This window comes from Ovis canadensis, chromosome 3 (assembly GCF_042477335.2).
Source record: "Ovis canadensis isolate MfBH-ARS-UI-01 breed Bighorn chromosome 3, ARS-UI_OviCan_v2, whole genome shotgun sequence".
Lineage (NCBI taxonomy): Eukaryota > Metazoa > Chordata > Mammalia > Artiodactyla > Bovidae > Ovis > Ovis canadensis.
This window is the reverse complement of record NC_091247.1, coordinates 2,623,637-2,636,988: the sequence shown is the minus strand read 5'-3', so window position 1 is coordinate 2,636,988 and position 13,352 is coordinate 2,623,637. Positions and strand designations below refer to the sequence as shown.

Below are 13,352 nucleotides of genomic sequence, written 5' to 3'. Positions count from 1 at the left end.
CGGGGGCAGGCCCTGCCCTGTGTCCTCCTAGATTCTTGTAGAATCCTCCTGTCAGCAGAGGAAGGTTCTCGACACCGCAGTCTCCAGGGCAGGGAACCGAGGTACAGCCAGGAGCCAGGCTCAAACCCGCGTCTTCATCCTCGCTGCAGGGGCTCTTGCTGTCTCCCGGGGGCGAGGGTTCCCTCTCCGAGCCCCCTGCCCCGGCCCCTCCTATGCCCGTCCTCCGCCTCCTCCATCCAGGCCTGTGAGACGACCCAGCTGGAGTTCATGTCCGAGCAGTGTGCGCAGACAGATGGCGAGCCCCTGCACCTCTCCCCAGGGGGCAGCACCTCCTTCTACCGCTGGGGGACCGCGGAGCAGTACAGCAAAGGTGGGCCCAGGTTGGGGGGGCCAGGCTCGAGACCCTGGGTGGGGAGCGTCACTGGGGGAGGCCCAGCGTCACGCTGATGCTGTTGCGAGCAGGCTCAGGCTCTGTATCACACCGAGCATCCCATCTGCCCCGGCTCGGCCCTTGCCAGCAGGTCAGCCCTGACCTGTCCTCTCTGAGTTTCGTCTCCTGTCTGTAAAACGGAGATAGGAGGCGTAGCGTGATGCTGGAAAAGCACTCGGCTCACGAGTCTGCACACTCATCACACGGCGATGCGATTACTGCCTCGGGAGGCGGGGCAGGTGGGAAGTGAAACCCACGCCAACCCCAAACGCAAACAGCGCAGTGAGATGGCGCTTGGGGGTCAGTGAGAGCCCACTTGGATCCAGCTTCGCAGAGTCTCTGTCCCCGGCTCCCTGCACCCTCCCACCGGGCTCCTTGTCCTTCTGCTTGTCCCCAGGAAACGCCCTGTGCAGACATGTGTGCCGGGCTGTTGGTGAGAGCTTCATGGTGCGGCGTGGGGACCGTTTCCTGGACGGCACGCGCTGTGTGCTGGGCGACCCTCAGGAGGATGGGGCCCTGAGCCTGTGCGTGTCAGGCAGCTGCAGGGTAAGCGTGTGTGCGCGGCGGAGTGCCCTTCTACCCTCTGTGGCTCCGAGGGCTCTCCCCAGAGAAGCCAGGGCACGAAGGGGCCTTCAAGGGGGTCAGGTCTGGGGGTGCGGCCCCCACGAAGCCGCAGCAGCAGAGTCTGTGCTGGGTGGTGCTGGGGAACAGGCCGAGCTTGGAGTCAAGAGCCTTGCCGTGACCTGGGGCAAGTTTCCAGGCTCACTTCCTACTCCAGAAATGGCAGAAACAACCTTTGAGGTTGTGTGAACCTCAAACGCCAGCCCTGTCCGCAGACACCGCCGGGGCCTCACCTGCCACCCTCCTCTGCGCAGACGTTCGGCTGTGATGGCCGGATGGACTCCGGGCAGGTGCGGGACGTGTGCCAGGTGTGCGGCGGGGACAGCAGCACGTGCCGGCCGCAGAACGGCTCCTTCACGGCCGGAAGGGCCAGAGGTAGGGCCTCCCTGGGGCGAAGGGCCTCCCTGGGGCGAAGGGCCCCCAGCCTCCAGGAAAACGCGCAGCCCAGAGCCCGGGTGCCCGCTGCCTAGGTGGTGGGGCTGCGTGCTAGTTCGGTCCTGGGCCCTCCCAGCGGGTCTCAGCCTCCCCAGGAGGCTCAGGTCGGTGATGAGGTGGCCCATCACTCACGGTTGCTCTCGGCGCCTGTGATGCAGAAAAACACAGACACGGGACGTCTGCCTTGGGCTGTTCTCTCCTCTCCTGCTGGAGGCATCTGAGCACAGGGGATGCTGTGCTTGGAAAATCCTTGACTTTGATCTATTCATACAAGAAGTCAGGTCTCTTGCAAAGTCGGTGGAGGAGCTAAGTCCCACCTCCCTCTGGCGCTAACGTTTCCTCCCTCTGACTGTGACCTCAGCGACCTGAGACCACCCCCTCCTCTGCTTCCTCCTAGAGTACGTCACATTCCTGACCGTCACCCCCAACCTCACCAGCATCTCCGTCATCAACCGCAGGCCTCTCTTCACACACCTGGGTGAGCTGGCCAGACGGTGAAGGAGGAGGGCACAGCCCCAAGGTGCCCTCCCTTCCGATGCCACCTGCAAGTGTGAGGGTCCCTCAAATGCCCTCAGTTGCAGGATCCACTGGGTGGATCCCCAGAACACTGAGAGCTGTTACACTCACGGTTACAGCTTATTACAAGGGACAGCCAAAGGCAGAGATGCGTCAGGGAGGGCTCTGTGTCCAGCCTCGAGAGCAGCCACACACGCGGCGTACTGCCAACCCTGGGAGCTCTCCTGAGCTCAGTGCCCGGGTGTCATGGGGACTTCCTTATGTCGATGAGGTTGAGGGACTGACTGATCGCTGCCGGGATCATTCCGATCTCAGTCTCCAGCTTGGCTGAAGCTTGGTGACTCAAAGCCCCCACCCTAAATCACATATTTGACCTTGCACCCTAAACAAAGACGGATCAGGTCAGGCACAGGCCGCCGGTCAGACCTGTCTCTGGGTGAGGCCGCCCTCTACACCGTGGGCCTCTCTGTGCAGAGGGTGCGCTTTGGATCTGGGTTGGGGTGCTCACCCTGAGGTCCTTGTTTCCGCACTCGGTGACGGAGTGGGTCCACAGCACTCCCCAGGTTCCGGGAGGAGGCGCAGAGTAACGGTGCGTGGGGCACCAGGAAGGGCTGCTCCCGGGAGGGCGGGGGGCCCGGGGCGGGCGTGGCAGGTGAAGCCCTGGACGCTGCGTCCTGTCGGCCCAGTTGTCCCCTCTCCCTGAACAGGGCTGTCTGTGAGAGGGGGCGGTTCTGGCTCCCAGGGTGGGGGGCCCTGCGGTGCTGACGGCACCTCGCCCACAGCAGTGAAGGTGCATGGCCGCTACATCGTGGCCGGAAACGGGAGCATCTCTGCCAGCACCAGCTACCCCTCCCTCCTGGAGGACAACCGCGTGGAGTACAGGGTGACCCTGAGCGAGGATCAGCTGCCCCGCCGGGAGGAGATCCGCATCCGGGGCCCCACCCGGGACGACATGGAGATCCAGGTGACCGCAGGGCCTCCACCGGGGTCGGCCTGTCCATCGGCTCAGAGCCACACCCGCTCCTTCAGCAGCCGCTGGGGGGCTGGGGTCCCACTCAGAGCCCACCGGAGCCCCTGGAGTCCTGAGAGCGGCTCAGAGGGAGAGCCCTGCAGAGGGGCCGGGGGCTTCCCGGGAAGGGGCCTTGCAGCTGAGGCCCAGGAGGGCGAGCTGAGGCTGTGGGCTAGCACTGGGGGGAGAGTCTTGGGGGACCAGGGCCTGCAGTGGAGGGGCGCTCAGGGGCGGGGAGGAAGGGGGCCTCTGGTGACGAGGCTGCCGGAGGCCTGGGCAGACCTTGAGGGGCCTTGCTGGCCGTGTGAGGGGCTTGGGCTTCCTCCTGGGGGCCTGGGGAGCTGTTGGGGGTCCCCTGTGCAGGTGCAGTGGGGATTGGGCTGTGTCAGACCCGCCAACGGAGGCCGTGGGCCTCTAGACAGAGGGGGAGGCCGTGCCGACGCCCGGGGTTAGAGGCCCCCGTGGAGTCTGTCGTCCCAACAGGAAGAGCAGAGTCAGCCCAAGATGGGGGAGCAGGGTGACACAGGGGTCAGGAGCCTGGTAGGGGCTCAGCCCAGCGTTCAGTCCTGGCTCCACAGAAACTTGGGGCAAACGCTTTACTTCTCCGAGCCTCGGTTTCCCCCGTCTGCGAAACGAAACTAAGCACACCGAGATAAAGTGATTGTGAAGATTCATCTTTTATTTTTTCCAAGATACGGCACAATACGCGCTCGGCAGAGCGTTGGCACCGCTTCTCCCCCCGCCGCCCCGTGCACACGGGTTGCAATCCTGGGGTCACGGGCAGGCCCGGGGAGGGGACGTGCTGTGCGCCAGGCAGTGTTGGCCACCCGAGGCAGCTCAGCGTGGATGTGGGTCTTGCTGTCTCTCTGGGGCAGATGGAGCCCAGGCTGTGTCTGCACGGGTCCTTCCCGCTGGGACCTGGCCTGCGAGCGGCCCAGTGTGTGCTTTGCTGAGAAAGGTGCTTAGAGGGCTGGATAGAAAGCAGTGGAGGCTGAAATAGCCCCAGAGAACCTCTGGGGGTGGTCCGAGTCTTGACGGCCCCTGACTTGGTCTAGCAGCCCGCTCCTGCTCCCACAGCTGGGGAGACAGCGGGGCTCCCCCAGAAGGCCAGGCCAGAGCGAGCCCCCAGGGAGCGGTTAACCCCCTCCCTGGTTCCCCATGTGGCCTACCTAGCTCAGCCCCCTCCCCACCCCCAGGAGCCGCCTTCCAAATGCTGGCTGTCGAGCAGTTCTGTTGGCGTCCTTTGCAGCGCAGATAGAAACACAGATTCCCAGGTCCTGTTCAGGGCCTCTGACCCGGGACCTGCTGGTGACGGTGGGGGGTGGTGTGTGTGCCGAGAACCCGCACGTTAGCAGAGGGCTGTGACGGGTAGGGGCAGGGGCTGGGACCTCTGCCCTCCAGGCTGGCTCCTCCCAGGACCCAGGGACCTTTCTGCAGTACAGACAAGCCCAGCCTCCCTGCTGGGCCCTCTTCCTTAACCCCCTGTGTCCTCAGGGCCAAGCCCAGACTGCCAGGCCCCCTCCAGAGCCCCACATGCAGCCCGTGTCTGCCCTTCCCGGGGCCTCACTTGTGCTGCAGAAGCCAGAGCTGTGGGCTTCTCACCCCTTCCGCGGCCTCCTCCAGCTGTCCACCCTGCTCAGCCTCCTCAGGGCCCTTCTGTGTGCTCCCTGGCCCCCTGTGCACGCCCGTTGCTGAACCTGCCTACAGCCCACCCTCCCCCAGCCACCATGAGCTCCCGGAGCCGGGGACAGTGTCCTGGCCGCTACGTGCGGGGTGGGCTCAGCATCAGTGGCGGCTTGCTGAGTGAAAGAACATAGAGGGAGAAAGGCAGGGCAGAAGGCTTCCTGAAGGAGGCCGCCGTGACAGCCCCCGCTCTCCCGGCAGGTTTACAGGCGCTACGGCGAGGAGTACGGCAGCCCCGCCCACCCCGACATCACCTTCACCTACTTCCAGCCCGAGCAGCGGCGGGCCTGGGCGTGGGCCCCATTGCGGGGGCCCTGCTCCGTGAGCTGCGGGGCAGGTGGGGCCCGGGGTGGGGCTCACCTGAAAGCCCAGCGTGCTGCCCGCCCCGTGGAGATGGCCCAGCCCCTCTGTTCCCTCCAGGGCTGCGCCAGGTGACCTACAGCTGTTGGGACCAGTCCAGGAGCGAGTGGGTGGAGGCTGCCCACTGTGCGGGGAGCCGGCCCCCAGAGGCGTGGTCAGAGGCCTGCACCCTCGAGCCCTGCCGCCCTCAGTGAGTGCTGGCTGTGGCCCCCCGGGGGTGGGGGTGGCTCAGGGGCCCTTGTAGCACAGCCGGCAGGGTCAGGGCGAGTCCTTGGTTGGCCCTGGCAGTGTCCCCGGGTGGCAGGTGCAGACACCGAGACTCGGGCAGACCCGAGTGGCTGGTCAGCCTGGTGTGAGCTGCTGCCCCCGTCTATGGGCAGCTCGCTTCTTCTCTGAGCTCAGGCGCCCACCACACGGAGAGGACTGCCCTGCCTGCGAAGGTTGTGGCGTTGGCTTGGGGAGGGACCACAGCCCGGTGGGAGCATGATGCTAGGGACGAGGCGGTCCATGTCGGGTGCGGGGCGGGGGCAGCCAGCCGCTGCTGCTTTCAAACAGACGTCCTCAGGCTCAGGTGCGGCTCGGGGACACCTGGAGAGCTGGAGGGCTGGGCGGCGGCCCCCACATCCCTGAAGGGACCCTGGGCCCCGCCCCGGCCAGGGAAGTGATCTAATGGGTCACAGATGGATCTGCGCGATGCCCTGCTCCTCTCCTCAGCTGGGCGGCTGGAGACTTCGGCCCCTGCAGCGCCTCGTGTGGGGGTGGCCTGCGGGAGCGGGAGGTGCGCTGCGTGGAGGCTCAGGGCGGCCTGCTGAGGACCGCTGCCCGCTCCCGGTGCCGAGCGCTGGCCCCGCAGCCGGCGGCCGTGGACACCTGCAATTCCCAGCCCTGCCCCCAGAGGTGAGCACGGGGTGGGCAGGGCCCGCCACTGCCAGGTCCAGGCAGAACCTCCGGCGGGGCTTGTCCCTGCATTGAGCCCTTCCCTTTCAGGGTGTCCCCTCTTCCCGAGGCCTCTGGCCGGACCCCTCCACCCTCCCACCCAAGAGGCCCTGGACTGGCCAGTCCCCTCTCTTTGAACTTGTTTTTGAACTCGTGAGGACCGAGCAAACCCACAGATGTTCAGCCACAGACGGCACTTTGTCATTGCCGTCGTCCACCCCATAGCGTTCCAGCTGACGGAGACTTATCAGGCTGATTTGCGGCTAGCCGTCTGGGGGACCGGAGCCAGTCCCCTCCCTCTCTGGGTCCCAGATTTGTCACCTGGGCAGCGGGGGTGGGGTGGCCTAGGCCACTGGTGGTGGGCGGGTGGCTCTGGGCACCCCCCCTCCCCCGCACACCGTGTGACGGTGGTGGACAGAGCAGTCACTGCCCTCTCCTGCTGAGGGCTGAGCCTGCCCTGGGGTCCTCTCCACACGGCGCTCCAGGCCGCCTCCAGCTCTCAGGGCCGGCGCAGGAGACACGTTTGCTGTCCCTGAGCCGGCGAGCCGCCTGCATCTGGCACATGCCTCCCAGCACCGCTGGGTCTAGGTCGTGCAGAGCCACGCTGTTTTCTGCTTGGGGACCCGCCTTTGCCTCTGGAAGGCTGGAGGGTCAGGGCTGGTCTCTGTACCCTGGGTGCCGAGCAGAGGCCTGCAGCCATTCAGCCGGGCTTCAGGGAAAGGCCCCTGGCCTTACCTCTTTGTGAGGAACCCTTCCTGGGCTCTTGGAGACTGGGGAGCAGGTTCACCGCCTCTGCACCAGGAGCTGGCTTGCACGACCGCCCGAAGGCAGAGGCAGGGCCTGACGGCTGTCGTGTCCCGTCCTCAGGCAGACAGACGTGTGCTCGTCGGCCTGTGGAGCAGATCCGGCCGTGCAGAACACAACGTGTATGCCAGGGGCAGATGGCACGGGGCTGTCGGCAACTGCTGGGCCCTGCTCTGCAGACGAGAAGCCACCTGCCCTGGAGCCCTGTGTCGAGGCGGCATGTCCTCCCAGCTGGGACCAGGTGAGTGTCCTGGGAGAAGGGGGAACTCTGGTTATGCTGGCTTCCTGGCCAGAGCTGGAAGGCTGCCCTCATGGAGGGCTGCTGTCCCCGGGAGGCACCTGGGCAGAGGGCAGACTTCGACGCAGAGCTCAGGGTGTTGGGATGCCCCCTCCCCACTGGCGAGCAGCCTGAAGCATCCAGAGCCTGATAGGATGGTGGCACTTTGCTGCCAGGCTCCCGCCGGCATCCATGGGCTCAAGCTGGGAGGCACTGCTTTCAGACAAGCATGCTGGACAATGCCCCTAACTTCCTTGGGCTGTGGTGGTGGTGGGGGGTGGACTTCAGGGCCAGGTGTGCCTACTAATCTGGCTCCCAAGTGTAGAGGCCAGGGTGGGGCATGAAGTCACCCCCGGGGCCAGGAAGCCAGCTTCCTGGGAAAGCAGCCATGGGTGGGTGGCCTTTGAGTGCTGGTGACCACTTCTGTTCTCTCCTGAAGGGGTGCGCTGGGTGGGAGTGGAGGGCCAGGTGCCCGGGGGTCTGGAGGTGGGAGGCCCAGACCTACCTGCTCGGTTCCTGGCCCCTGCAGCTGGACGTCCGGTCCCCGGGGCAGGAGGCTGCGTCCCCAACAGGCGGCCCCAGGCTGGAGGCGCTCGCCAAGCACGTGTGGACACCCCTGGCGGGGCCGTGCTCTGCCTCCTGCGGTCAAGGTGAGGCCCTGGTACTCCTGAGGGTTGGCTAACTCGAGAATAGCGTTTGAGGTGGCATACACAAGGACATGACCTTATAAACAAGGAGACTGGGGCCAGCCAAGCACAGCAACCACGTGAACGTGCCCGTTGATTGGCTGGAAGGTAGGAAGTGATCATAAAACCCAGCCGTGCTGGGACCCAAGAGCATATTCTTAAGGTCTAAGGCAGGCCCCAAGCTTAGGTCTGAGCTTTCTGGCAGCCAATCCAGAGAAGTAAAAATTAATGTTAAGATACAGAGTGTTTTAAACTAAAAACCCTGGGAATTCCCTGGTGGGCCAGTGAATAGGAACTCACTGCCGTGGCCCGAGTTCAATCCCTGGTCAGGAAACTAAGATCCGGCAAGCTGCGAGGCAAGGCTGGAAATAACTAACTAACTAACCTAAAACCCTAATCACTTGCTCAGCTAAACCCTAGCATGTTTAGAATTGAGGCCAGAGATTTCTTTTGTGGATACTCCTAAAGGAGAGATTCAAGGACACGGCCCTAATAACATCTTGGCGGTAGACACAGTAAGAGGTTCTAATGTAACAACTCTTATAATGCCCCTCAATAAAAAAGAGCAGCCACCATTTTTGAGTGCCTACTATGTGCCAAGCACTTCCTGTGTGTGCGTGCATGCTCAGTTGCTCCGTCATGTCCAACCTTTGTGACCCCATGGACTATAGCCCACCAGGCTCCGCTGTCCATGGAATTTCCCAGGTTAAGAATCCTGGAGTGGGTGGCCGTTTCCTTCTCCCTGGGATCTGCCTGACCCAGGGAACGAACCCGTGTCTCCCCTGACTCCTGCACTAGCAGGCAGGTTCTTTACCACTGAGCCACCTGGGAAGCCCGTCAAGCACTGTCTAGTCTCCTGGAAAAATCTTGATAAATATCCCTCCAAGTCGGGCACCATTAGATGAAAAAACTGAGGTTCAGAGAGGTTAAGTCACTTGTCCAAGGTCACACAGCTGGTAGGTGGCAGAAAGTGAAAGTCGCTCAGTCGTGTCCGACCCTTTGCGACCCCATGGACTATACAGTCCATGGAATTCTCCAGGCAGAATACTGGAGTGGGTAGCCTTTCCCTTCTCCAGAGGATCTTCCCAACCCAGGAATTGAACCCAGGTCTCCCGCATTTCAGGTGGATTCTTTACCAGCTGAACCACAAGGGAAGCGCAAGGATACTGGCGTGGGTAGCCTATCCCTTCTCCAGGGGATCTTCCCGACCCAGGGATCATACTGGGGTCTCCTGCATTGCAGGCAGATTTTTTACCAACTGAGCTCTGAGGGAAGCCGGGACTCAAATCCAGGGAGGCCTCATCTGCTACAGCTGTCCAGAGATTGGGGCCCCCACAGTCCTCGCTGACCCCCTTCTCGGGGCGCGGGGTTCCTCCTTCCTCCACAGGCCTGGCGGAGCTGCATTTCGTGTGCATGGACCCTGCCCTCAGGACACCCGTCCGGGAAGAGCTGTGTGACCTGGCAAGCAAGCCCGGGAGCCGGCGGGAGGCCTGCCAGGCTGCCCCGTGCCCGGCCAGGTGAGTCCGAGGGAGGGAGGGCGTGCAGAAGGGCAGCGGTCTGGCTGCCCCCAGGAGGAAGGAGCTCCAGCCTGGCTGCGGCTCCCTATGGAGCGCTGGCCTTCCCTCCCTGCAGGTGGGAGACCCGAGCCTTGGCACCGTGCCCAGTGACCTGTGGAGGCGGGCAGGTGCCACTGGCTGTTCGATGTGTGAGGATGGACCAAGGCCGCCTCGTCTCCCTGCCTCACTCCAAGTGCTGGCCCATGCCCCGGCCTAGGACCCTGGAGGACTGCAGCCCGGAGCCCTGCCCTGCCAGGTGGGCCCCTCCCTAAGGAGGCAGGTAGTCCTAGGTGGGCATCCTTGCAGGGTGGCATCATCACCTCCCATTAGCTCCTAAGCCTTCGCGTCCTCACCCGCAGGAGGGGGTCGGTCATGCTGGTGCACAGAAGACTGGGGGGTGGGGGCTTTATCACACAGGGTTTGGAATGCTGTGGGCACATGCGGTTGGTGGCTTGTTTTTCATCACTTGCTCTTTACTGGGCACCTGCTATGCCCAGCTGCTGCGCTGTCACAAGGGGACACCACCGCTAACAAGACAGTCAGGCAGCCCCGTGCTCACGGAGCAGACGCCGGGGGCTGGGGGCGGGGGGACGCATGACAAAGAAGATTGATGGGAAGATATATATATGTATGTGTGTATACGTAGAATCTGACGGACAGTGTTGGTGTGACGTGGAAACACAGTGGGGAAGAAGGTTGGGAGTCCTGGCGGGGCGGGTCCGGGTGATGGTGAGGCTGGGATTCCTATTGGAGACCGATGTCTCTGCAGGGCCCCTTGAGTGCCCGGCCCCTTCCCCATTGCTTTTCTGGACGCTTCTGCCCTCAACTTCCCCTTCTGCAAAGCGGGGTCTTCTGAATGTTCTCTGTCCCCTGCACTGCTCCTCCCGGTGGAGACAGTGACTCCCCGGAGAGAGAACATTTTCCAGGCCCTTTCCGGTCTGGGGTGGACGTGAGGGGAAGCCGGGCTCCCCCTGGACGCCCCCTGACTCCTGTTTGCCCCAGGTGGCGGTACAAGCTGGCGGCCTGCAGCCTGAGCTGTGGAGGAGGGGTGGCGCAGAGGATCCTGTACTGTGCCCGGGCCCACGGGGAGGACACGGACGAGGAGATCCTGCCGGACACCCAGTGCCAGGGGCTGCCCCGCCCAGAGCAGCAGGAGGCCTGCAGCCCGGAGCCCTGCCCGCCCAGGTCAGCAGCCCCAGCCTGGGCAGTGGGCAGCCTGGGCAGTGGGCAGCCTCAGCGCCTGCCAAGTGCTGACGTGGGGCCGGGCCGTGGGGGTTACGGGGCGGGCGTCTCAGGGGCACCGGAAATAGGACCCGCACCCCCTCCTGGCAGGCTGCATCCGGGGTCATTCCAGCAAACTCACTCGCTGTTGGTTCTAACGGGGGTGGGGCTGGGGGCTTCCCGGTGGAGGAGGCAGCATCTGAGCAGAGCCCGAGGGCTGTCCCCCCGGGGCCGAGCGCTCGAGGCCACGGGGACAGCGCGGGTCCCGCCAGGGGCATCCGGAGACGGATGGGAGCCTGGTGGGGAAGCTCCCGGTGTCCCCGCGGCTTCTCTTGGCAACTTAGCACTTTAGATAACGCAGTGCTCCTGTGTGCCACTCAGAAACGTCCAGAAAAGAATGCAGCTCACCTGCGTCCCACCACCAGGTTTCAGAGATGCTTCCGTATCTGTTTCCTCTGTCTGTCTCCATGGTTTTAAAGAAGTATGCCACCGCAGGACGGCTTCACTTACGCTGAAACCTTTAAACTCATCTGTGATTTATCTGGGGTCTGTTGCAAAGTAGGGGGCTTCCCGGGTGGTGCTAGTGGTAAAGAGCCTGCCTGCCAACGCAGAAGACATGAGACTCAGGCTCGATCCCGGGGCTGGGAAGATGTCCTGGAGGAGGGCATGGCAACCCGTTCCAGTATTCTTGCCTGGAGAATCCCATGGACAGAGGAACTTGGAGGGCCACAGTCTGTAGGGTCACAAAGAGCTGGACGCGACTGAAGCATCTTAGCATGCGTGCAAAGCAGGGGAGCAAAACGTTTTTCCAAATCACCGGCTAGCGGCGGCCTTGGCTGCATCCCCCCTGCCCCTGCGAGCTGCCTCCTTCATTGCACCTGACTTCTCCTGTGTCGGACCTGTGTGAGGCTTCCTACCAGACTCTGTTGGTTTATACCCCACCTACCGCCACCCCCAAGTCAAAGTGTTTTAATCGGTGTAACTTTATGATCCGTTTGCTGTCCATACCTGTGTCCCTTGATTTCCTTGCTCACGCTAAAACGTGCACTCCATTTATTTTTGCGCATCATATTTGAGATGATCTGGGATTTTTAAAATGGGAATTTCGTGCACACAGGAGCTCCACTCACCCCTGGAGTGTCCCTGTGGCCACCCTGGCCTCCGTGATGTTCTGGAACATTCCAGGCGATGCTTGTGCACCTGCCTTCCTGCTGCTCTTGTATTTGTCTCCTCAGAAATCCCTCCCCTGGCTCTGCTCGAAGTGCCATCACAGGGAGGCAGGGGGTCCCCCCGAGACACTGTCACAACGCGGGTGGGGGTGGGGCGACCTGCTGCTGGCATCTAGTGGGTGGAGGCCGGGGGTGCCCCTACACACACCCTTCACTGTTCAGATGGCCCCGCGACAAAGACCTATCCGGCCCCAAACGTCACGAGGTGGAGACCTGTGTGTGCTCCAAGGCGGGTGGGGAGGACTTGGTCTGGTTCCCGGCGGTATCTCAGCACCTGGAACAGCGCCAAGCCCGCAGGAGGCACGCGGTTGGGAGGGGGAATCTCGGGTCTCGGGGCTGGGGCAGCCTAGGGTAGTGATTAGGACTCCAGGCCCCAGGGCAGCCTGCCTGGCTTCAGCCCTGGCTCTGAATGTACCAGTTGTCATCATTTGCTGAAAGATGATAAATCACCATGTGCAGGGGTGAATGATGGGGACGGAGATCAGCTGTCCATCATCCCAGGGCACGGCTGCCCCGTCCCTGTTCTTGACCCAGCCAGCAGCTGGTGCCACGGGTGTTCTGTGACAAAGGGGACCTTCTTAAGGAAACAGAGCTCTCTTTCCTGCAGAGCTTCCCCCGTGCCACTCAGCCTGGTGATCAGCCAGGAGGGGCCCAGGGACTGTGCTGCTGGACCCCCCCAGGGGCCTCGGAACTGCTCCTGGCTGGCCGTCCGAGAAGCCCCCCTGGGCAGTGCCACCTCTGGGGGAGCCGAACCTCTCCCTGGGGTCTTCTCTTGCTGCAGGTGGAAAGTCACGTCTCTCGGCCCGTGCTCAGCCAGCTGTGGGCTCGGCACGGCCACTCGCTCGGTGGCCTGTGTGCGGCTGGACCGCGGCCAGGACACGGAGGTGGACAGGGCAGCCTGCGCGGGCCTCGTGCAGCCACAGGCCAGCATCCCTTGCATCGTCGCCGACTGCGCCTACCGGTGGCATGTCAGCGCCTGGACACAGGTAAGCGCTGCAGCTGGGGCTGGCCGGCCAGTGTGTCAGCCGAGGGTCCTCACGCATGGGGACCTTGGGCAGGGGGTTGTGATCCCCTGAAAGGAGGGGGAGAGCCAGGCCTGTTAGGACACCGAGGGATGGAAGACCTAGAGGTATCGGGGACAGGTAGGCCTTCAGAGGCCCCGAGGTCTGGAGACGTCAGAAGATGAAGGGCTGATAACTCCGGAAGGAGAGCAGCTGCCATCCTGTGCCCAGCACCTTGCAAAGCCCTGGAGAGACGAAGGTAGACAGGGCTGGGTCCCTCCCCCTGGAGGGGCTCGCTCACAGCGCGGAGGGGAGAAGAGGCGGAGCACACAGCCGCCAGCGTCAGGAGCCTGGGCATCCAGGGTGGAGAGATGATCTCTTGGAAGAGGCGGCACGGGGCGGGCAGGCAGGGCGGACGCTGCGCTGCAGTGAGTGATGGAGGGCAGGGGGAGGAAGCCACGGGTCCCCACTCTGGGGCCTGGAGACAGCGAGGCCTGGAGGGCGACGGGGAGAGACTCGGGTTTGAATCCATGCTCCTCCTCTCTCTGTGACCCTTGCAGGGTGACTTCTCTGAGCCTCAGTCTTCTC

The 13,352-nt window shown here is 63.5% G+C and overlaps 1 protein-coding gene and 1 long non-coding RNA gene across 19 annotated transcripts in view; one reads left to right on the top strand and one right to left on the bottom strand.

Moving 5' to 3' along the window:
• Nucleotides 1-13,352, top strand: part of ADAMTS13 (ADAM metallopeptidase with thrombospondin type 1 motif 13) — a 32,930-nt gene that overhangs the window by 15,293 nt on the left and 4,285 nt on the right. For 15 of the 18 annotated variants that reach the window (XM_069582053.1, XM_069582056.1, XM_069582043.1 and 12 more), the window contains exons 12-25: nucleotides 241-370; nucleotides 828-976; nucleotides 1,306-1,426; nucleotides 1,884-1,964; nucleotides 2,785-2,966; nucleotides 4,896-5,031; nucleotides 5,115-5,244; nucleotides 5,769-5,951; nucleotides 6,858-7,035; nucleotides 7,601-7,721; nucleotides 9,145-9,274; nucleotides 9,390-9,569; nucleotides 10,316-10,498; nucleotides 12,545-12,749. In XM_069582053.1, the coding sequence (XP_069438154.1) occupies nucleotides 241-370; nucleotides 828-976; nucleotides 1,306-1,426; nucleotides 1,884-1,964; nucleotides 2,785-2,966; nucleotides 4,896-5,031; nucleotides 5,115-5,244; nucleotides 5,769-5,951; nucleotides 6,858-7,035; nucleotides 7,601-7,721; nucleotides 9,145-9,274; nucleotides 9,390-9,569; nucleotides 10,316-10,498; nucleotides 12,545-12,749 (2,109 nt within the window). The remainder of the gene's footprint in view (nucleotides 1-240; nucleotides 371-827; nucleotides 977-1,305; nucleotides 1,427-1,883; nucleotides 1,965-2,784; nucleotides 2,967-4,895; nucleotides 5,032-5,114; nucleotides 5,245-5,768; nucleotides 5,952-6,857; nucleotides 7,036-7,600; nucleotides 7,722-9,144; nucleotides 9,275-9,389; nucleotides 9,570-10,315; nucleotides 10,499-12,544; nucleotides 12,750-13,352) is intronic. The other 3 variants (XM_069582047.1, XM_069582052.1, XM_069582041.1) reach the window with 1 other exon arrangement.
• Nucleotides 3,670-9,170, bottom strand: LOC138436472 (uncharacterized). The gene is made up of 3 exons (XR_011255422.1): nucleotides 7,577-9,170; nucleotides 6,726-7,044; nucleotides 3,670-5,817 (listed from the first exon to the last, which is right to left on the bottom strand). It is a non-coding gene; the product is annotated as an uncharacterized lncRNA (long non-coding RNA).